This window comes from Ochotona curzoniae, unplaced genomic scaffold (assembly GCF_017591425.1).
Source record: "Ochotona curzoniae isolate NIBS_2020 unplaced genomic scaffold, NIBS_Ocur_1.0 scaffold_4701, whole genome shotgun sequence".
NCBI classification, from domain to species: Eukaryota; Metazoa; Chordata; class Mammalia; order Lagomorpha; family Ochotonidae; genus Ochotona; species Ochotona curzoniae.
This window is the reverse complement of record NW_024467122.1, coordinates 60,061,274-60,084,021: the sequence shown is the minus strand read 5'-3', so window position 1 is coordinate 60,084,021 and position 22,748 is coordinate 60,061,274. Positions and strand designations below refer to the sequence as shown.

Genomic DNA, 22,748 nt, shown 5'->3' with positions numbered 1-22,748 from the left:
TTCTGCCACAGGATGACTAGCCAGAAAGAATCAGAGTCTCTAGTGATACTATGGTTTGGCTGTGGTCGGCCTCCTAAAAGCTCCTGGGTAGCTGGCTTAGTCCTCAGCATAGCTGTGCAGAGGTGGTGGAACCTTTAAGGTCTGGAGCCAAAGGAGAGTTACTTCAATATCTGGGAGCACAGCCCTTGCAGGAAATTAGGGTGGTTATTCTGGGACACTAATGATTTCCTTAGAGATGAGGTGAACATAAAAGAACGCATCTGACTCCTCCCAGATCTCCGGCCTCTTTTCTCCCAGTGTTACCTCTTCTTCACAGGATGCCCCTAGTACGAGGACATCTGCTACACTCTGTTCCAGCCGAGGGATTTCTCACCAGAGGTTGACCAATGGAACCACCTGATTCTGAATTTTCAGCCTCTATGTTGCGAGCGAAATAAATCCCTTTTCTTTTTAAAGTGTTCAGTCTCAGATTCTATTACCATTGATAATACAAAAACAGGTTTTATATATTTATCTCAAATCCTGAGTCTTCCATGATCACTTTTATAAAAAAAAATCGCAAATCCACATGAATTTCCACATTTTCCCAACTTCCTAGTTAATACAAAGAATATCTGGCAACTTTAAGAGAAATAAATCTGCGTGTAAAAAACAAAACTTTTGGGGGTTTTTATGATGGTCATAATTTCATCATTGTAAACTTAGTCTTGATTTATTGAGTTGTATATTTTAAGTTTATTCAGTTTTGAATATGCCAGTCACGCTTGGTATATGAAATGGTTTTTAAAAATAAGGCTACAGGACCCGGCGAGGTGGTGCAAGTGGTTAAGGTCCTCGCCTTGCACGCCCGGGATCCCATATGGGCACCGGTTCTAATCCCTGGCAGCCCCGCTTCCCTTCCAGCTCCCTGCCTGTGGCCCGGGAAAGCAGTCAAGGACAGCCCAAAGCTTTGGGAACCTGCACCCGCGTGGGAGACCCTAAGAGGCTCCTGGCTTTGGATCGGCATAGTATCGGCTGTTGCGCTCACTTGGGGAGTGAATCATCGGACGGAAGATCTTCCTCTCTGTCTCTCCTCTCTGTATATCTGCCTTTCCAATGAAAAAATAATAAAAATAAATCTTTAAAAAAAAAATAAGGCTACAGGCCACATCAGTAGCAACTAGAAATGTTGGTACACCTGCACATCGAGGTGCAATGGAGCTGAAGGGGAATACTTCCAATGGATACAATGGACTTAGTCAGTCAAGTTCCAGTAAGTCAAAAGCAAGAGTGGATTGAAGGAATGGATGTCAGCATGGGTTTGTGCCCAGCGGAATCAGGAGCAGAGCTGACACAGGAAAAGACTGAGAGTACCATGAAAACAACCCACTTTTGGACCAGGTTCTGAAACTCTGGTTGTGACATGGAATAGTGTAGCTCTCTCAAGAAAGTTTCTCCCAAAGGCCAAGGGGAGGAAATGATTGTCAAATTTGTACTGGTATTACGAATGTCCATGGCAGGGGTTAGAGTCTCAGACATAGCTAGCATACCAGTATCAACTAAGTCTGAATGATTTAATAATTGGCCCATGGCAGAACTAGTATGCTGTAATTAGACCCATCCAAAGGTTTCTGGTCACTGTTGATCAATGGGAATCAATCACTAGATATGTGTGTTTCCAGTGGTTTCAAGACATAATTATAATGCAGAAGGCCCATTAACTCACTTAATGAAACCATGCTAAGTACAGTCAGTACTCCATTGCATTTTTTAGTGGCCTGACATGAGTATTACACAGAATTACTACCTTTAAAAACGTTTGAATTTCTAAATTCAGATCAGCATAATTATTTTTTCAAAAGAGCTTATCAAACTGAAATTTCAGGTTCCTCATTAAAAACATTAATTGAAGAACTGGCATTGTAGCAAGTAAGTTGAACTATCAGCTGTGGTAATCGTATATATGCCAGTTAATATCCCAATTATTCCACATGCATTCCAGCTCCCGGCCAATGCCTTTAGAAAGCAACTGAAGATAGTCCAAGGGTTCAGGTCTCTGCCACACAGGTGGGAGACCTGGATGAAGCTTCCAGCTCGTAGCCCAACCCTGGCCATGGCAGCCATTTGCAGAATGAATCAGTGGATAAAGATCTTTCTCCCTGTCTCTCCCCGCCCCCACCCTGTGATTTCAACTTTCAAATAAACAAATAAAACTCTGAAAAATATTAATTATCTTCAACTCAAATTATAAAAGCAAGTACCACTCAAAACACAATACTGAACTGAACTTGAATGTGTTGAAAATGTCATTAAATCCCAGTAGATTCCTCCCTCAACATGCCTAAGAAAAATGAACATTGAATTGGGTCACTGCTCAAATTCTGAGGACACAAAGCTTTTCTGAAAATGAATGCCTTTCCCTCTGATAGCACATTTGAGTATAATTGTTTACAAATAAAATGGGACGTTTCTCTGAAATTCTGAACTACTTTCATGTAATTTAATTTCATTTTTCTCTTTGGATCTCTCTTCAGCCTAATGCTTGGGTGATCACCAAATTCACCTGGGCTTAGTAACATCATCTAATAGATAACATGCCATGGTTTGTAATCTTTGCATACAAAGATGCATATTATTTGTTTTTCTCACAGCAAATTCTACTTCTCTTACTTTTTTACTCATTAAGCAAAAGCTATTACAGAAAAAATTTTATATTCTCATGTGTTTATTGTCCAGTTATATGTAAAGTGTAAATGGAAATTTCTAATCTGCCTTGAATAACCAGAGTGTCTATGATGAGTTTACGTAATTTCAGGCAGAAGAAAAAACAAATTTTGCTTTTATACAAATGTATGGCTGATTGGGCTTAATATACTGTTAGTAGCTTTTTATTCCTCGTTGCTTTCTTTTTTTTTTAAGATTTATTTTTATTATTTTTTTATTGGAAAGGCGGATATACAGAGAGAAGAGACAGAGAGGAAGATCTTCCATCTGATGATTCACTCCCCAAGTGAGCGCAACAGCCGATGCTATGCCGATCCAAAGCCAGGAGCCTCTTAGGGTCTCCCACGCAGGTGCAGGTTCCCAAAGCTTTGGGCCGTCCTCAACTGCTTTCCCAGGCCACAGGCAGGGAGCTGGAAGGGAAGCGGGGCTGCCAGGGATAGAACCGGCGCCCATATGGGATCCTGGGCGTGCAAGGCGAGGACCTTAACCACTTGCGCCACTGCACCGGGCCCATCCTTGTTGCTTTCTTTAAATACCTATGTTCTCCAAATTGGAAATCATTATTTAAGAGGTAAGATTTTTATCTTTTTGTGTATGCATTATTTGTACTCAGTTTGTATCATACAACTAGAACATATTTTATAATTGATTCTTGTAGCAAGAACAAAACGGCTACTAACAGAAAATTCCATGCAACAGATTATCCAAGTAACTTGTTAGCTGTTCTCTTTTCTTCTGGACTCTTCCTTTCAATTAATAATGCAGCCAGATCAATCCTTAAAACTAAGATCTGATCATGCCATATGCCTACTTAAAATTTTTAGTGGCTCCACATTCCTTTCAGTACAAATCAAATCCCTTAACGAGGTTTACAAAACATCTGCTGTTCTTCAGCGTTATCTACCATCAGTAAAAGGACACTATTTGCTGTTCCGACCACTTTCATGGTTGTAAAGATTATCTGTAACATCCCTCCTTCTGGATGAGCTCTGATTAGCTCCAAGCTGTGGCTGGTAACACTTATTTCGGCCTTTCAGCTCTGGGTAGCACACCCTAGCACACCTTGAAGATTTTTCATAATTGCAACATGCTTTTATTTACAAGAGATTCTCTGGCTCTTTGTCTTTAACCCAGCCCCAGATTTCTTTCCCTAATACACTCTTTTTCCTTAGTTTACTATCTTCTACTCATTTTAGAATCAACTTAGATTAAAATGGTGTGGTACTGGTACAGAAACAGAGAGGCAGTCCATCTTTTATTTAGAAGTAAGGGTGTACACCTGATGAAATTGTTGACTATATCTCAACAATAGAGTACTGAACTTCATATACCATTCTATACCTACAGTATCAGGATACACTTAAATAGTACAATGATGGACTTGTGACTATTGCTGAGGGCCAAAACTGCAATTATAATATGGGGGAGAACAATGAAGAGAAATGGGTGGGGGAGGATAGAAGGGGAATTCCCTAAGCCTATGGAATTGCATCATGAAAAACAAAGAATTAAAACAAAAGAATGAAATAAAGAAAGCAAAAAAGAAATGAAGATCAATGGAATTGAATAGAAACCCCAGAAGGGAGCCCACACATGTACAGCCAGCTAATCTTCAACAAGATAACTGAAAATAATCCAGGGAAAAAAGGTTAATCTCTTCAACAAAGCTATTGGGACAACTGGACAGCAGCCTGCAGTGGTAGGATGTAAGATGCCCTACATATCACTTTATACAAAAATCAACTCTAAATGAATCAAGGACCTAAATCTGCACCCAGAAACACTTAAGCTCTTAGAAGAAAACACAAGAAACGCTCTCCAAGATAGGGGTATTCATAAGGACTTACAAAAGTCACCAAAATTACACGCAGTCAAAGACAAAATAAACAAATGGAACTACATCAAACCAAGAAACTTGTGTACAGCAAAGGAAACTATTAACAAAGTGAAGAAGCAGTCAACACAATGGGAAAAAAATTCTTTGTACACTACACAACAGATAGGGAACTAATATCCAGGGTTCACAAAGAGCTTCAGAAACTCAACACCAGAAAACAAACAACCCTGTGAAGAAATGAGCAAAAGAAATAAGCAAACATTTTGCAAAAGAACAAATTCAAATGACTAACAGACAAAAAAATGCTCACGCACCATATCTGTCTAGGAAATAAAAGTCAAAACCACTTCAGGATTCCACCTAACTCCAGCGAGATGGACCTACATTCAGAACTCTACTAACAACAACTGCTGGCACTGATGTGGGGAGAAAATTACCCTAATTTCTAGTGGGAGTGTAGGCCAATACAGCAAAAATTACTCTAGTTTGTGGGAGTATAGGCCGATACAGCCACTGTGGAAGTCAGTATGAAAAGTGCTAAGACCAATGAAAACTGCTCTACTGTAGGATCCAGCTATACATTTGGATATATTCCCAGAAGAGAAATGTAATCTTATATTCACAGTAGCATAATCTACAATAGCAGAGATTGGGAAACAACCCAGAGACCCATTGAAAGAGGAATGGATAAAGAGACTGTGGTAAATATACCTCCCCATGAAATACTACTCAGCCACTAAAAAGAATGAAATTCTACCATTTGCAATAAAATGATCCCAACTAGAGACCATTATGTTTAGTGAAAAAAAAACAATCCCAAAAGGACAAATGCTGTATGTTCTTTCTGATATAAAGCATGCTTCATGGAAATGCAAGATCAATATATACATAGGTAAACATGTATATACACATATTTACCTAATATAATTGTATAATGGAGACTAGCTTACTTAGAAGTCAAGATACATTGTGGTACATACATCTATTCCCAAATATAGAATGGATTCCCAACGAAACTGTTAAATATACCTTGACAATAAGATGCCTGACTTTGTACCATTGTCTATACCTATAATATCATGATATACTTAAATAGCAGAATGATAGACTTGTGACTGTTAGTAACGAACTATACTATTATAATAACATAGGGGAAATCAGTGTGTGTGTGTGGGAGGGGGAGAAATGAGCAAGGTTGGAAGGTAAAATCTAGAATTGTATCACAAAAAGTCAATAAAATAAAATAAAATAATTTTAAAAGTCTCAGAAGACCTTCAAGTTGCCACTTTTGTATAAAATTATTATTTTACTTTTTTCAAAAGAAACAAATCACAGAGAGAAGGAAAGAGACAGAGAAAAAACTCTCCCACCCACTGTTTACTCCCCGAATGGCCACAATGGGTGGAACTGACCCAATCTTAAGCCAGGAGTCACGAGCTCCCCCAGAGTCTCCTGCAGGGGTACCATGGCCCAAGGACTTTGGCCATTCTCTGCTGCTTTCTCGGACCATAATCAGGGAGTGGAGAGCAGGAATGGAGCAGCCAGGACATGGACTGATGCCTATAAGGGATACTGGAACCAGTAGATGGAGGTTTCTCCTACTGAGGCATAGTGCCAGTCCCTCAAGCAGCTACTTGTAACACAAGCATCCCATGTAGGCTACAAGTACTAGTTACTCTACTTCTGACCCAGCTCTCTGCTAATTTGCCTGGAAAGCAGAAGACTCAAGTCTTTGGGGTACATAGTAAACCTGGTAGAAGCTTCTGACTCCTGGTTTCAGCTGGGCCAGGACTTGGCTATTAACAACTATTTAGGGTACGGAGTAGCAAGCAGATGCAAGGTCAACCTCTGTCTCTGATTCTCTCTTTATCTTCCTGTAACTGCCATTCAAATAAATACATAAGTAAATAAGTATATCTTTAAAAACAATTTGATCAAGGATATGAATAGACTTTTTTTAAAAAGAACTATAATTGGCTAAGAGAGACATGAAAAAGAGTTCAGAAACACTAGCTATCAGGAATATGAAAATCAGCCATTCCAGTCAAATAAAGTCTGGTGAAGTTGGGAAGAAAACTGTACCCTGATACACGGTTGGTAGGAATGCAAATCAGTACAAACTTTATGAACTACAGTATGGAATTTCCTCAGAAAATTAAAGAAAATACTGTTCATGGGGCCCTGCTATACCTCTCTTCGTAGCATGAGAAGTCAGCATTTACAAGGGGCACCTACATTCCTATATCTATAGCAGTTCAACTCATGATAGCAAAAATACAGAAGCAACCTAGATGCATATCACCTGGTAACTGGAAATAATGAGGTATATACACATGATGAAATAATAGCCATAAAAAATAATGAAACCTTGATATTTGCAACAAAAATGATGGAAACAGTCATCCTGCATACTGAAATAAGCCAGCCCCCAAAAGGCAAATATCACATGACTATGGTTGTTTGTGGAAGTTCATGGAAAACAATGTTTGTGTGGCTGTCATATCATTTGTTAGAGTAAAAATGCTGCTTCATTGAATCATACCATGTATGTGAAAATATACACGACATTATGACCATTATCACAAATCTCTCATTTTGTGAAGAATTGAATAAATATTATGAGCTCTACATATGAAGCAAATGTGGCACAGTGCTAAAACTTTTAAAGTTAAAAAATTAACTTAATTAAAAAGAAAAAAAAGGTACCTTGAAAGCAAGACTTAAAGTTATTCACCTGACATATGTAGTACTTAACATATGTGAATGGTAGAAAAATCATAAATATTTACTGCACAAATTTGCAAATTTGGGGACTGCATATGTTATCATACACTTAGAGATAATGCATTGGTTAAAAATATATGTGGAGTTTTCCCCAAAATAATATGGGATGGATGGCAAGACTCCCAGATCTTTCAATATTCACTGCTATAGCTACTACATTGTCACGTGGTCAACTTTGTGGCCTCTACATTGAATAAGAGGAGGATTTAGGTTGCATAGTGATTAAATGCAGAGGCCCTTGATTCTCCCTTTTTCTGATGAATTAAAGAGCTAAAAGATGTCTTTGAGTTACACTAATTAGTATAGCAAAGGCCCCGTGGCTTTTGATGAAAACTGAGAACAGACTACACTATTTTGAAGAAGAAAATTTGCTTTGTAAAAAAAAGCTCTAGTTTAAGACCAAGTGGAAATTTACATAGACACTAAAGAAGTGCTTACAACAGAATGAGACAATGTGCAGAATTTTATCATCTATATTTCCTCCCGATTTTCTCAGTGGCTATTTATTGCTGTGGCTTGCACAAACTTGATCTCTCCTACTTACATGCTTACATTCAAACCCATAAGTCATACATGAATGGTGCTAAAAGAGTGTTACATCTTGACACAATTATAGTAGGTCATGGCCTCAGGCAGATCTCACATGCAGGTTAATAACAAAGTTCCAGTTGGACCGCCCTGCTTTTTCTTTCTCTGATTCCTAACTGGCCATGTGATTTGACTGTTCCTCTGCACTTGCCCCACCATTTCCAGGCTCCAACCTTACTCAGGCTGCTGAGCCAGCGGGGCTGCCCCTGAGCTTCCACTGCATACCATTACATACCATTACAACCAACAGACCTTCTTTTCAAGCAGCTGGTCTTGGGAATTTATTGGTAGTACCAGAAATCTCACTTATACACCTCTCCAAATTACTATCACTCAAAAAGATTAGACCAAGTAGACTGTTTATTTTTACACTAATTTGAGTTATCTTTTTGATGCATGAGTTTGCCAAATTGTCTTCAAATTTTGCTTTGTGTTTTAAAAATGTTTATCAGAGTAAAATAGGCGAAAATTATGTAGTGCTAAAGCTTAGCCACTTTCCTTTAGAATCCCAAGTAATAAGGTAGAAATGGAAATTGTTTTAGCTCTAATGCTGAGCTTGACAACTATTTTCAAATTTAATATTTCATGAAAACAATTTACAAAGAGTCCCTTTGGAGACTAGAAGGAAACTAGGAAACTTTTTAGAGTCCTCTGGGCTGTGTTTTAGGATGGATTGAATGCTAAGCAAAAATGTTATGTATTTATTTATTTGATCGTGCTTTACAACTCACACTTAACCTTTCCTCCTAAATTTGTAAGTAAACTTTAAGACAATGTTTCTGTCATTCCTGATACCAAAATAAATCCATGTAAATTATAAGCTTAAATTTAAAAGATGGGATAAGATTTTTAAAACAATGTCAAGTGGGTGTGGCAAATCATGACATAGCATATATCCTACATCTAGTAAACTGATGGAACTATAATGTGAATTAAAAAAAAAGAAAAAAATTACCATGAAGAAATCATATTGGTAGCCTTTATTAAAGCAAGCCTTGCTAAGGGCTCATTAATAAGAATGAGATCTTAATGATCAGAATACCATGCTCCAAAAAAAAAAAAAATATCCGAAACATTTCCAGACATGGGCTTTTTAATATATGAAACATATGGGCAGGCACTGTGGGACAGCAAGTTAAGAGCCACTTCTTGCAATGTCTGCATCTCATATTGGAACACTGACTCAAGTCCTGGGTGCTCTGCTTCCAATAGAGCTTCTTGTCAATAAAACTGGAAAGGCAGCAGAGACAGCCCAAGCACTTGGATCCTGCAACCCATTTGGAAGAGCAGGATACAGTTTCTGGCTCTTGGCATCCACCTGGCCTAGACCCAGCTGTTACAGCCATGTGGTGAATGAATCAGTGGATGGGTGATTCTCTCTTTCTTTCTCTGCTCACTCTTCCTTTCCAATAGATAAATGACATTAAAAAAAAAAGAAAAAATGTTTAGACTTGTTAATATCAAAAGATATATAATTTGAAAGTTTCTTTAATATTTTTGCATATATGAAACTAAGACAAAAATTCATGGCTAAAGATAGGTGTTTGGCTTAGTATGTAAGATTATGATTAAGATCCTTATGTTTAGGCTGGTATTTTGACATAATGGGCAAAAGGGAGTTCTCGTAATTGGTCTGAGACACAGTTGCTCCACTTCTGATAGTCTCCTGTTAATGTGTGTGGGATAACAGCTCTTGGATCCTTGTTTTCATGTGCAAGAACTGTAAGAACCCCAAGGTTGCTGGTTTCAGACTGGCCCAACTCCAGCTATTGTGTTCAGTTCAGGAGTGAACTGGTGGATGGAATATTTATGTCCCTCTATGTCTCTCCCTTCTCTATATAGCTCTGCCTTTCAAACAAACAAGAAAGTCTTTTGAAAAAGGTATTAGTTTCCAAGGCAATAATGCCTGAAATTGATACCTCACTCTGGCTCTCCGCATTCCAGGTGGGGAGACTGTAGGATGAAGTGTTGCTAGCTCAAGTAACTGACTTCCTCTCAATGAGAGAGATCTGGATTTCATTAGCTCCAGGCTTTGGCCCTGGCCCGGGGACTGAACCAGCTAGTGAGAGCTGTCTTTTTGACTCTCAAACACATGAATAGAATTTTAAAACTCATTGTGTTCTTTGACCTTGGAGTACATGTACTGGGACTGGGCTTCCCTACTTGCTGTTGCTAGTGAACTGCATGCCCCACATGCACGTGGAGGGCATGACAGCCAGCTCATCTAGGCCAGCAGAGGACAGTGAGTGCCTTCTCAGAGGATGAAAAGCAGAACAGATTGGACAACTCTCCTGGTCTAGCTTTGCAACAGGTTATGGGGTCTATAGTCATTCAGGTAGACCTGATCAGCCAATAGGATTTGGAGATTTTTCTCAACCCTAGTGCAATGAAGCAAACAATGTCTCAGAACTGTCAAAACTACTGAAGTAACACCCTTGCAACACTCTTCCCCATATCAGGGTCTCTATGGTCTCATCAAATGACCATCCCCCATCCCTGGGTGCTAGTGTGGTTTGATTGCAACGAGTGGCTGGCCCTCCTCTTCTTTACCTGCTGCAGATACAGGAGAAAAACCAGAACTGAAACATTTGTCCCACCTACCTTCCCCCATACCTCAACCCTCCTCAACCTAATCAGAGTCCTGAATGTGCATGTATCCCTCTCAACTATGTAAACAATATAAAAATTAAAAAACAAACTTCATTGTGGTATGAATGTTGGTATCCTCTCAAAAATTCTAGACTGGAACTTATAACCCAATGATTACATTAGGAAGCAAGAGACTGGGGAAACTGGGAAAGTCTTGAGATCTCTACCCTCATGAATGACATGAGCACTCTCATAAAGAGAACAGACGGAGTTGCCTTGCCCTTTCCAACATGCAAAGACACACCAAGAAAGTGAGAGGCCACCAGCTGGTATCTTGTCTTAGATTTCTGGGTCTTCAGAACTGTTAGTATTTTTTCACCCATTACCCAGTCTGAGATAGTGTCAGATAGTGTCATTAGAGAAGTCCAAATCAATTAAGGCACCTGCTTCGGTTGAACAGCTTATGAGTGAGATGTAGAGCAACGGCCAGATGGACTGAAAAATTAATAAAACCTGTCTCAGTCTATGTTGGGTTAACATAAGAAAATATTTGAGGCTGAGCACTTTGAGAGAATTTAAAAGGTCCAGGGCTACCACCCCAGTATCTCCCTAGTTCTGGTGAGGCACTCAAAACAGATGGCACCAGGTGACAAAAGTGCATACGGAATAGGTAAAAATCAGATGAGGAAGAGGGATTTCATGGGATGTTCCTGGCTCCATTATAACAACCCTTCTTTCCAGAAACTGGTGCCACAAAACCTGCTTAACTTCCACTCAATGGTAGTCACTCCCATGACCTATTCACCTTCCATTTGGTCCCTCTCCTAATAGCTCAATGACCTTAAAGCTGCCAAGCTGGAGGGCAAGCTCCTGATACTTGAGGCTAAGGGGGAGAAGCCATATCTGACCCACAGAAGTCTCTTGGAAAGATAGCTGGCTGATAGTCACTGAAATTACAGATTTATTTTTGTCTTTTGTTACAGCAAACATAATTTTTATACTTTCAGCCAAGAGATGTAATTTTCATCAAAAGTTAACAGTATGATATACGTACCACTTCCTCCAGTTTTATTCATAATAGCATTAAAAACTCTAAAATTCCATCCATGGGGCAGAGCAAATAGATAGTAAGATATTTATCTTATGAATACTGTACAGACACAAAAGTGAGAATTTTTAATCCCAATGTGTCTAATGCAGAATTTGAGGGCAATATCTTTAAATTGTTTTCCTTGGATAACAGCTGAGTTATATCTCTGGTGTTGGGAATGTTTCTATAACCTTCTGCCTGTTACCAGTTCTGAAGGGAACCCAGACCAGAAATAAAGCCAATACAAAGAAGGAAAAGAGTGAAAGCCATTTCCTACAGTGACAATTCTGGTAGGATTTCTGTGCCAGTTTGAGGCAAATGGCACATTCCAGTGCTTCTAAGAACCTGGAGGATGCTGTGCTAGCAGGTGGGGAGTGGCGGCAATGTGCACGCCTATAATCCATCAGTGAATTTAGTGCAAGTATTGATGGAATAAGACGACTCCTGAATATTTTTGAGAAAGGTGACAGAAACATACTATCCTATGCAATTCTGGCAGCAATCCTATAGAGTAACTATTATTACCTTTTTGTTCTAAACAAATAAATTGAGCTTTCCAGAAGTTAAATAACTTGGCAATGACAGAACAGCTTCTTAATTGATGGGAGCCTCTACTTGAATACAATTGGGTCAGCTACAAAGCTTGATCTCTTCCTAAGACACCACCATTTCAAGTCAAAATGAAACAAGTTCAAGAATGGCCTGTGAGAATATTTTACAATAAAAAAGAATGCTTTGGTTTTTTCCTCCTGGGCTAGATAAAATGCCTGATTTCCAAATGTTTAATGTCCTCCAGGTGTTCAAAAAAGCTGGACAGCCTTGTGCTCGAAGCACTGGGCTGAATAACTAAGTGTAACTAGAGTAAGAGCCAAGAAAAGCAGTCAGGAAACCAATATCTAAAGGCTCAGCGAAGGAGGAGAATTGTTAAAAACGATAATAATAAAAAATAAAGAAGGGAATGCCTAGGAAGCCAGAATGACTCAAGTAAGAATGATTAAAAACTTATAAAATGAACTATTGTAGGAGGATGGAGTAGCCAATAGCCACCAATGCTTTTGACCTATTGAATGAGATTACAGAACTAAGCACTTGTTCAGGGAGACTGGTCAAACAGCTGGGATAGTATTAAGAGAGGTTGTATCTCTGAGGCCCCACCAAAGAGAGAACAGGTTACCTCTTCTGGGATGAAAACCAGAACTGCTCCTTATGACAGCTACCATCTACCACACTGTGATTTTTCAGTGGAGGTAAGATAATGCTTTCTTTAGTTAGTTTTAGCTTTATAACATATTCTGGGTCTTTCTGAGGAGACATCTCCAGAATTACCACCTCCAGTGAGAGAAGGACCTGAGCGGCTTTGCAAGAGAATCTGTATTGTGCTCAGCTTCTCCCTGGGTTCCTGACCAGGACAGTGATCCCTTTTAGGCACTCTAATGCTACCTGGTCCTGGTGGTTTTCCTTCCTAGCATGGGAACATGGTGTAGTTATTGTGATTATTTTCTTAATGCATACATTATGGAAATATTGTGAGTCCCAAGAGGAGCATGACTGAATACATCTTGTTTACTTGTTTTCAAAGTGTCTGGCCCATAATAAAAACACCACACATTTCAACTTTGTATGTCTGTCAGTGAATGAAAGACTTTCAAATTCTCTTCCTGAAATGGAACCTTTTAAAGTGCTATATCATGAAGAATTATATAGTGAAAAACAGAGCAAATGTGCTATTCTATTCTGGTGAGATTTATAATCTGCTCCACCTATCATATGAATTTTTAAAATATTTTAAATCATTTTTATTGGAAATAAAATATACAGAGAGGAGGAGAGACAAAGGAAGATGTTCTGTCTGCTGATTCACTCCTAAAATCATTGCAATGGTCAGAGCTGAGGCAATCTGAGGCCAGAAGCCCAGAGCCTCCTCCAGGTCTCCCACACGGGTGCAGGGTCCCAAGGCTTTGGGCTATCCTCCACTGCTTCTCCAGACCAGAAGCAGGGAGCTGGACAAAAACTGGGGCCACCAGGATTAGAACCGGTGGCCATATGGGATCCCAGGTGAGCCAGGCAAAGACTTAAGCCACTAGGCTAACATGCTGAACCACCTATGATTTTTTTTTTAAAAAGATATATTTATTTTTAGTGGAAAGGCAGATTCACAGAGAGAAGGAGAGACACAGGGGAAAGATCTTTCACTTGCTAGTTTACTCCCCTATTGGCCACAAAGGTCAGAGCTAGCTGAGTCAACTTAATACTAGTTTGCTGACTGTTTTTAATCACAAAGTATAATGAGATATCCCCATATACATTCTATATATATATTGTGGAAATATGATATTCCTTCTTTGACTAAATGTCTTATAAAATTATTTTGATGTTGAACTATCTTTGCAAGTCTGGGATAAAATCACTTTTATATTTTGTATCTTCAAAAATGTAATTGATTTAGGCATTTTCCTTCAACATTATGAATGAAAATTACAATTATAGTGACACAATATATTCTCTGTTATATTAATTCTTCTAAAATGCAATAGTTTCATCTATGTCTTAATTTACTAATATCATTTAAAGGTTTATTTGTTCTTCTTGCAAGTCAGAATGACAGACTGAGATCTTTCATCCTCTAGCTCATTCCACAAATAGCTGCAATGGCCAGAGCTGTGTGGTCTGAGTTTGGAGTCAGGCACGTCTTTCAGGTCTCCCATAGGGGTACAGGGACCCAAGAACTCATGCCATTAGCATGAAAATTAGTAAAGCAGCCAGGACTCAAACTGGTGCCTGTATGGGATGCTGGCACTGCAGGTGGAAGATTACCCTAGTACCCCACCTGCTGGCTCATAGACCTCATTTTTATAGAATAAATGAAACATACATGATGGAAATAGAACAGTCTAATATTTAGACATTGGGCTTCTATGTTTCTTCTCCACATATATTCTACTCACACTGAGCAACTTTTTTATAAATAAGATTATTACATTATGAAGTTGACAAAAAGAAATTCACCATTTGTCATCTTTAATCTACAAATTTAGAATAATAAAATTATGATAAAAAATTAAGTCTATGTATGTTCACATTTATTCAGATCTCATGCCAAGCCAATGCTATCATGAAATAGTCAAAGGCGACTTTCTTAAGAGTGAACATAACTGGGGCATATAAAGCTGCCCCCTGTGGTGCTGGCAGACCATATGAGCCCAAACGATCCAGAGGGGAAACATAGAACAGGCTCTTGGTTTCCATCTGGTCCGGTTTTAGTCATTGTGGCCATCTAGGCAGTCAACCAGCAGATGAAGGATCTCTCTCTCCTCTTTCAAATAAATTAATGAGTCTTAAAAAAAAAATCAAAGCAGAATGAAATCAATTCCCTAACTAATGAAAAGGATGCATAAAAATATATAATTCAAAGAGAAAAATAAGTTTTTAAAAATAGGGTATTGCTAGAAAGTCCCTTAATTATTTCCATTTAAATATTATTTAGAGTTAGAGGATTTTGGATTTTTTTTCCTACCAATATATTTCATGGGCACATCTTAATTGTTACTTTCATTTTCCAGTACTGAATTACTTGTGATTTGGCTAGAAGAAAAGCAAGAAGACAAACAGCTAAACCACTTTTTGAAATAATAGGAGAGATTCTACTAATAAGGCATGGATTTTTTAGAAGTTGTACATAGAAATTGGTGGTGTAAAGCATTGTCGGAAAGTATTTTCTTTCTCCCAAGGAATTTTTTGAAAATTAGGGAGTAAGTTCCTTTACAGACTGGTTTTCACAGAATGAACATTTGCTCAGATTTTTAGCTCAGCAAGGTCCCTTCAGAAATGTATTTACAAAACAGACCAGGCCTGAGCATCTGGCCTAGTGTTGCAGGGATGCAGGTTCTGTTGCTCACGTCCCTCGTCAGAATGCTTGAGTTTGGAATATGCTTCTGACTCTTGACTCCAATTCCTGCTGGAAGCAGGAATAACACTAGCAGAAACTCAGTTCCTGAAACCCACAAGCAAGATCTGGATGGTATTCCCAGCACCTGACTTTGGTCCCTGCCCAGCCAGTTGGGCAATGAACCAGCAGAGGAGAGTTCACTCTTGTTCCATTTCTCTGCCCCTCAAACAAAACAAAACAAAGCAAATATATATATATAGATAGATATATGTGTATACATATATAACATATATGTATATATAACATATATATCATATATTATGTTATATGATATATATTATATAACATATCAGATATAATATCTATACATACATAAATATAAATATATATTTGCTTAGTTTTGTTTAAATAAATTATTTAAATAATTTAAATATATATAACTTAATTATATACATAATTATAATTAAGTCATCTCCATTTACAAATATAAGGTCTTTTCTTAGTGTACCTTAGTATGATGAGTGTGTTCTTGCTTGGAGATAATTTCTGCTGAAGCTTCCTTACTACTTTTTCCTGAGTTTATTTATTAGAAATAATCTGTCATTTATTCCCTGAGGTGCCCTTGTAACTTACACCAGTGCCTAGAATACACTTACATGAACTTCTGTTTAGTTCTTAGCTATGCTACTGGCATTCATGGCACCTGTTGATTTGGCCAAGGTAAAAACCACCTATGAACTTCAACTTGCCTCAGAACATCACACTTCTACCCTAATTCAAAATATTTCAAATTTCCCATCAATGTTTCCCTTTTCACTCCAAGAGTTTTATTTTAATTCATTCTTCAATATTCATTTGAGGAGGAAAAAGTATGATTCCATGTTGAACTATAAATCACACTATGTGCAACCACCCTAGACTTCTTAGTTTTGGTGTTAGATGTTACATCGCCCAGCAAGAATTTAGACAAAACAGAAACAGCATAAATATGAAAATTAAGCTTTGATGAAGAAACTGAAACCTGGGGAGACCCAAAAGCTCATACACACAGGCTCACTAAGTATTGAATTTCAGATTTGTATCTAGACTATTTGGTTGCTTCTATCACATTGCACGGTCTTGCCAGGCACTTGATAGACAAAGATTTTCTGTCTGCCTCTTCATTACCCACCTAATACCTTTAAGAGCTGGGGCAGGGATGACCCAAAGCCAGGAGTCCAGAACTCCTGTGTGGGTGGCAGCGTCTTAATCACCTAAGCTATCACTGCTGCTTGCTAGGGACCCATTTGCTGGAACTGGCAGCGGAAATGTGGCTTGAAACCAGGCATTCCACCATGGGAAACAGAAACCCCAAGTAGCATGCTAATCATTGCTCCAAATGTCTGCCATTCCATCACAGGTATTAGAGTGGTTGAAGGACACTAACCATAACTAATGAGGCAAGCTGTGTTCACAGAATTTACTTTGAGGTAATTACATTGTTTCTCAATCATCCTGTGAGTCAGATTCATCACTGGATACTGGAAATACAAAAACGAAACTCACAGTTCTATAGGGATGACAGGTCAAATTTAACACACATTAGGAGCCTAATGAATTCAGTATTTTACATACATTGATGGTGCCATGTGAGAACATTATGAAAACAGGAAGCTGAGATACCCAAGTTGGGTAGAAAAATTCAAAAAGACTTTCTAAAGAGAAGACTGGATGCTCTGGAGTAAGTCATGAGCTGGAGCCTTGAGGACATAACACACTTCCTCGGCAGGTAAACACACATGCAATGGCACCATAGAATTTAAGAAGCTGAATCATAGGATGAAAGATGGAGATGATGTTGAAATAAAAAAGACAATCAGGACTCAGACCTTGAATGTCTTGAACAATGGCAAGGATTCTAACTTAGCTTCACAAGTGAATGGGAAGCCAGTTGAGTTACAAACAGGATAGACACATAATGATGCATATACATTAAGGAGACAATCCAGGTGGCAGGTTAGAAAGTTATTTGGAGTCCATTAGTCAGAATAGGCCAGGTGGTCCTTCAGTAACAAATGATCCTCCAGATATCAGCAGCTTAATGGAATGAAGGATTATTTCTTAAGCATGTGAAGTCTGAAGCTTGCTGGGCAGTCTTTCCCATCTGGTAAGCAAGGATACCATCTGGAGTATGTGTTCTTACAGGCTATTGAAACAGAAGAGAAAGCTGGAGGATACCGCAAAATGTTTTTACACATTGGGGTGAGAAATAGCTTGCATCAATTTCCCCCAAATTTCATTATCTACAGCCTGCCAGATGTCTCAGCTAACCGCATGAGGCAGAAAAGCAATCAATGATTGTGTACCATAAAACTGAGTACTTCTGCCAGTTGTGTTTATCATAGACTGAATATACCTATATGTTTTTATATTTCAGGTTGGGAAAAATCAGCTTACTCACTTATTGATCTAGTAAATGTTTCTTAGCAACTAATAGGCTCTATCATATGTCATGAGTATTATCACGATAATAAATAACATGATAAAAGTTTTGTTAGCATTCCTTTCTGTGTGTAATTCTGCATTTGCTTTCCACTCACACGGTGACTTGTGTGAAGGGGAAAGAAAAAATTGATTGGGAAGTGTAACACGGGTCAGATTATGTGGGGTTTTATCATCCTTCATAAGGACTGTGTATGTAGCTTCTGCATAGGGTCTTCAGAGCAATCAGTGTGAAACAGACACTTTTTGAAAAGATTGTTTTAGACATTCTAATGAAAACAAATTTAGATGGTAGGGAGAAAGTGTGTATTTCCTGTAGGATGCTAAATGCGCACAGTAATCCAAGTGAGCAGTGATGGTGGCTTGCACCAGGATATAATTATACAGTTAGTGAAAAGTATGTAGATGTTTTGAAGTCAAAGTATTGAAGTTTGAAGATAAAATCATCAGAATTTGATGACAGGTCAGATATGCGCAGTAAGATGAAAAGGCCTGGATCTCCAAGGAGAATGATGTTGCAGTCAAGTGAGCTGTAATCACTTGATCATTCCTGGGCACCTTCAGAGGGCTCTGGGGAGAATTATAATCCTAAATTATTCATATCAGATGGTGCTTCCTTTAGAATTTAAGAACGGTGCTTACAGAAAAAAAAGCTATTTTTTAAAAGCTAAAGCTCAGCTAAAATATTTTCCATACTGATTAAATTTGATATTAAAAAAAAATCTAGAGATCTACCTATCTAGAAAATAAGGCTAGGAGTGGGTATTTTGTTGCAGGATTTAAGCCTCTACTTGAGAAAGACAAATGTAATATCAGAGTGTATGGATTCAGATACTGCCTCAATCTCCACTCCAGTTCCCTGCTACTGTAGACCCTGGGGAAGGGGTGGGAAGGGGTACAGTGAGTGAATAGGTAACATCTCAAGCATTCAGGTCCCCACCACTCATGCAGGAGACCCAGATTGGGTTCTAGGTCGCTGCTCCAGCCTGGCCCAGCAACAGCTATTTCAAGACATTGGGGGGTGTGAACCAGCAGAAAGATACCTTTTTGTCTCTGTCTCTCATTCTATAGCTCTGTCTTTTAAATAAAAGATACAAAAATAGACATTTTAAAAGATATATAAAAGAAAAAAAAATCTTTAGTAACATGAGCTTTTTGTTTGAAAGCCGCATTGGAAAATACTGTTATACTGCATTTATTTTGATGTGGTACAATTCATTTACTTTTTCTTAGGGGTGTATTGATCTCATCAGAACCTCCAAAGGGGCTGTCTGATAGAAGCAAACAATTTTATGTGGCTATTATTATTATTATCATCAGCATCATCTTAGTAAGTCACTGAGTATAGGACATATCCCTTTTGTCTTGACTTGTTCATTGTGTGTGGATTAGTAGGCCAGGAACTGCCCAAGTTTGTTTGGCTATATTTGGTCAGATTCATCTAAGTTTTATTTTAATTGGATCTATATTTCTGGGCTTCCGTGGAAGCTTTTGTGTTTTCCAATTGAATCCTATGCTAGTTTAGCCAGAATATTTACCGTCACCAATTTCTGACCACCTTTTAATATCCAACTTGATTTTCTTCTCTTTTTATTCTCCAGCTGTTATCTAATCATCCCAATCTTCCTTCACCAAGAATCCTGTAGGATCTAGTCAGAATCTCTCACTTATACCTAATATCTTTTCCTACTGATTTCTACCCAGTGACACCTCTTCCCCCATCTTAGTTCCTCTGCTATAAATTCTTGATTGTGCCTGTGTTATCTGGAGTTGAGCCCAATCTCCCTCTCCCTTATAAGACCCCATTTTCATGGCACCCATAGTAACTGCAGAATACTGCCCTTTTTGAGTGGTCTATTTGACCTTTGTTTAACAAGTACTAGGAATATGCTTTCTCTTTATCCGAGGTCAACTAAAGCTATATTTTGATGAGAGCAGGAAGCAAGGGAAGAATACTCTGAGCATAAACAGTAGGTTGCTTCAGTGCATGGATATAGAGGAGGATGATCAATTGTTGAAACTAGAGAACTTAGGCTTTGTGAGGCAGACTGGTTTGGAATCAAAAGGGACATGAAATTTAGGCCGACCATTGATTATAAAGTTATTGATGTGTAACTTATATGGTAGAATAAAAGATCTGGATTTTCTTTTTCAAGTCATATTTAAAAATTATGTTAAAAAACAGAATAATTGAAAAGGCATTGTTAAGCATATTAAGTATACAATAGACAAAGGAAAGACATTAGGAAGCCACATACTGGCTTAAGAGAGTGTAGTGAGAATTTAACACCTAGACAGTGAAGAGAACGAGGTGTCCACACACACATGGTCTCAAATCTGCCAGTTACCCACTGCTACCCTCCCCCTTAGCAATTCACTCCATTCCTTAAAAACTGATGACTCACTAGATATGCCTGAACAATATCATCTTCCTTAATTATACAAAGTTATAAGCAGTGAATTAATTTGAGAATATAAAAGTGTTATTTAACTGTGACGTCAAGGATGGAAAATTCCCACACCTGTTTTATATATATATATATATATAAAATGAACATCACTTCTCATTGGTTTTCATCCTAAATTTTTTGAAATTCACATTAGAAACAGACAAGTAGAGAGTACAACACACACACACACACACACACACACACACACACACACACAAATACACTTTTTTCTTACCGGGTCTATTAGTTGAGAGTAGAGTTCGTGGCAATTGTCAAATATATATTTATATGTGGAATCCAAGCAAGCTCTGACACAGTCCTTCACCACCATGCTGGCCTTTGGTGGACTCTGCAGCTCTAGAACCTGACAAACAAACGCATTTTAAAAGGCAACAATGGAACAGTATAGCCCACTAAAAACAAGAAAAATAACATTCAATAAATACTTTTGGCTGGTTTTTCTGTACTCAAGATATGATGTAAGAAATGTTTTAATGTTTATTTGTTTATTATTTTCATTTGTTTAAGTGACAAGAGGGGAGAGAGAGGTTTTTCTCTCTTGGTTAACATCCCAAAGATCCAGAGCAGGTCCAGGTCAAAGCTCACAGCTGGAAACTCTCTCCAGGACTCCCATATGGCTTTCCAAAGCTCTTTAACCATCATCTTCAAACTCAGAGAATGCATTAGTAGAAAGTTGGGTTGAAAGTGGAGTATTCAAGACCCAAACCAGCATTCCACTATGGGATGTGGCATCTTAAGCAGGACATGACCTGTGATGCCATAATGCCTGATTCTGGTAATATTTTAAATACAAAAATAGATGCCCATTATTACTTCCAGATAAAACAACTTATTTTAAACTGTTCATAGCCGCAAATATTCAAATAAAAGCACATTGCAATTTGCTACATCGTTCATTCTTCAAAAAATATCACTTATACATATGCCACTTGATAGTGATATTGTAATGAATAAAAGAAACAAAATTCTCTTTTCCCATGGGCTTACATTCTAGTTTTTTATAAACTATGCAAGTTAAACAGACAGTTTTCTGATGCATTTTGAAAAAAAAAACAGGAGAGGGGAATAGGAATTCTTTCGATATAATAGAATTAAACTGATAACACATGAAGTTGAAGCAGTTTATGGCATAGGAACAGGGAGAAATCCATATTGGCCTTGGCAAGAACCCCAGGTTTGAGTAGAAGGGAAGAATTTGAGCCATTTCAGCAAGAGTAAAATTCAACAAACTCTGATATCTTATGAGGTCCCTTCATGTCATGTCAAGGTAGGCTATGGATAAGGAAGACAGAACAGATAATAGGAATAATGCAAAGAAATCAGTCATGAGAAGATGACGCTTACACCAAAGTGGTAGGACTGTAAGCTGAAAACCAAATCATGACTATAACCTAATGAGAAGAGGGCAGGCACTTGTTTCAGCAGTAAGAGGCTTCCTGCATGATAACGGCACACAATTTCCTCTCACAAGAAGAAATTAAACTAATAAAAAATGGAAGCATATTCAAGTTTTTTCATAAAAGAGGATATTCAGAAAATAAATAAATTTGCTCAATGTTATTTATTTTTAGAGAAATAAAATTAGGACCACAGAAATGTACAACTTTACTCCTGCTAAAAACATGACTTGATATATACACAGACAAATGAATAGGAAAATACAAACAGAATCACTACAAGATACAGAAAAACTAAAACTCTCATACATTGCCACTGGCTATGTTCACATAATTAAGCTATACATTGATATTTATAACTTTTACTTGTAATAATTCAAAGTGAAATACTTATTAAGTAGAGACTATGTGAGCAATACACAATATATATAAAACAAAGAATTACTATTCTGTATTAAGACATGTGAAGCTGGAGCTGGCATGTAGCTGGTGGCATAGCAGGTACCACCTGGGACACTGGCATCCCAAATGAATGCCAGTTTGTGTCTCAGCTGCTCTACTTCAGATTCAGCTCCCTGTTAATGGCCTTGGAAAAGCAGCAGAAGGAAACAAGCCAAGTATGAGGGCCCTTGCTCCCTATTAATATGTTGGACAAAGCAGAAAGGACTCGACCACCCTACCAAAGTCACAATGACACCCCTATTCAGGAATGTTTGGGATGCAGAGTCACTCTAACCTCGTCTGCTCATGATGCTGTATGCACATCATCTACATGCGCAAATCAAAGAGCTGCCGCCTTTTCCAGCCTCATTACCTAAATTGTACAAAAGTCCAATGTTGTATGCCCTGGGCAGCCATTTTCCTCATGTGGTCACCCAGCCACATGGATGTGGTCCTGAGCAGTCTCCCACCTGGAAGCAGT

The 22,748-nt window shown here is 38.2% G+C and overlaps 1 protein-coding gene across 2 annotated transcripts in view; it reads right to left on the bottom strand.

The window, feature by feature from the left end:
* UNC13C (unc-13 homolog C) overlaps positions 1-22,748 on the bottom strand; it is a 500,819-nt gene that overhangs the window by 214,862 nt on the left and 263,209 nt on the right. For both annotated transcript variants that reach the window (XM_040969448.1, XM_040969449.1), the window contains one exon: positions 20,644-20,772. In XM_040969448.1, coding sequence (XP_040825382.1) covers positions 20,644-20,772 — 129 coding nt within the window. The remainder of the gene's footprint in view (positions 1-20,643; positions 20,773-22,748) is intronic.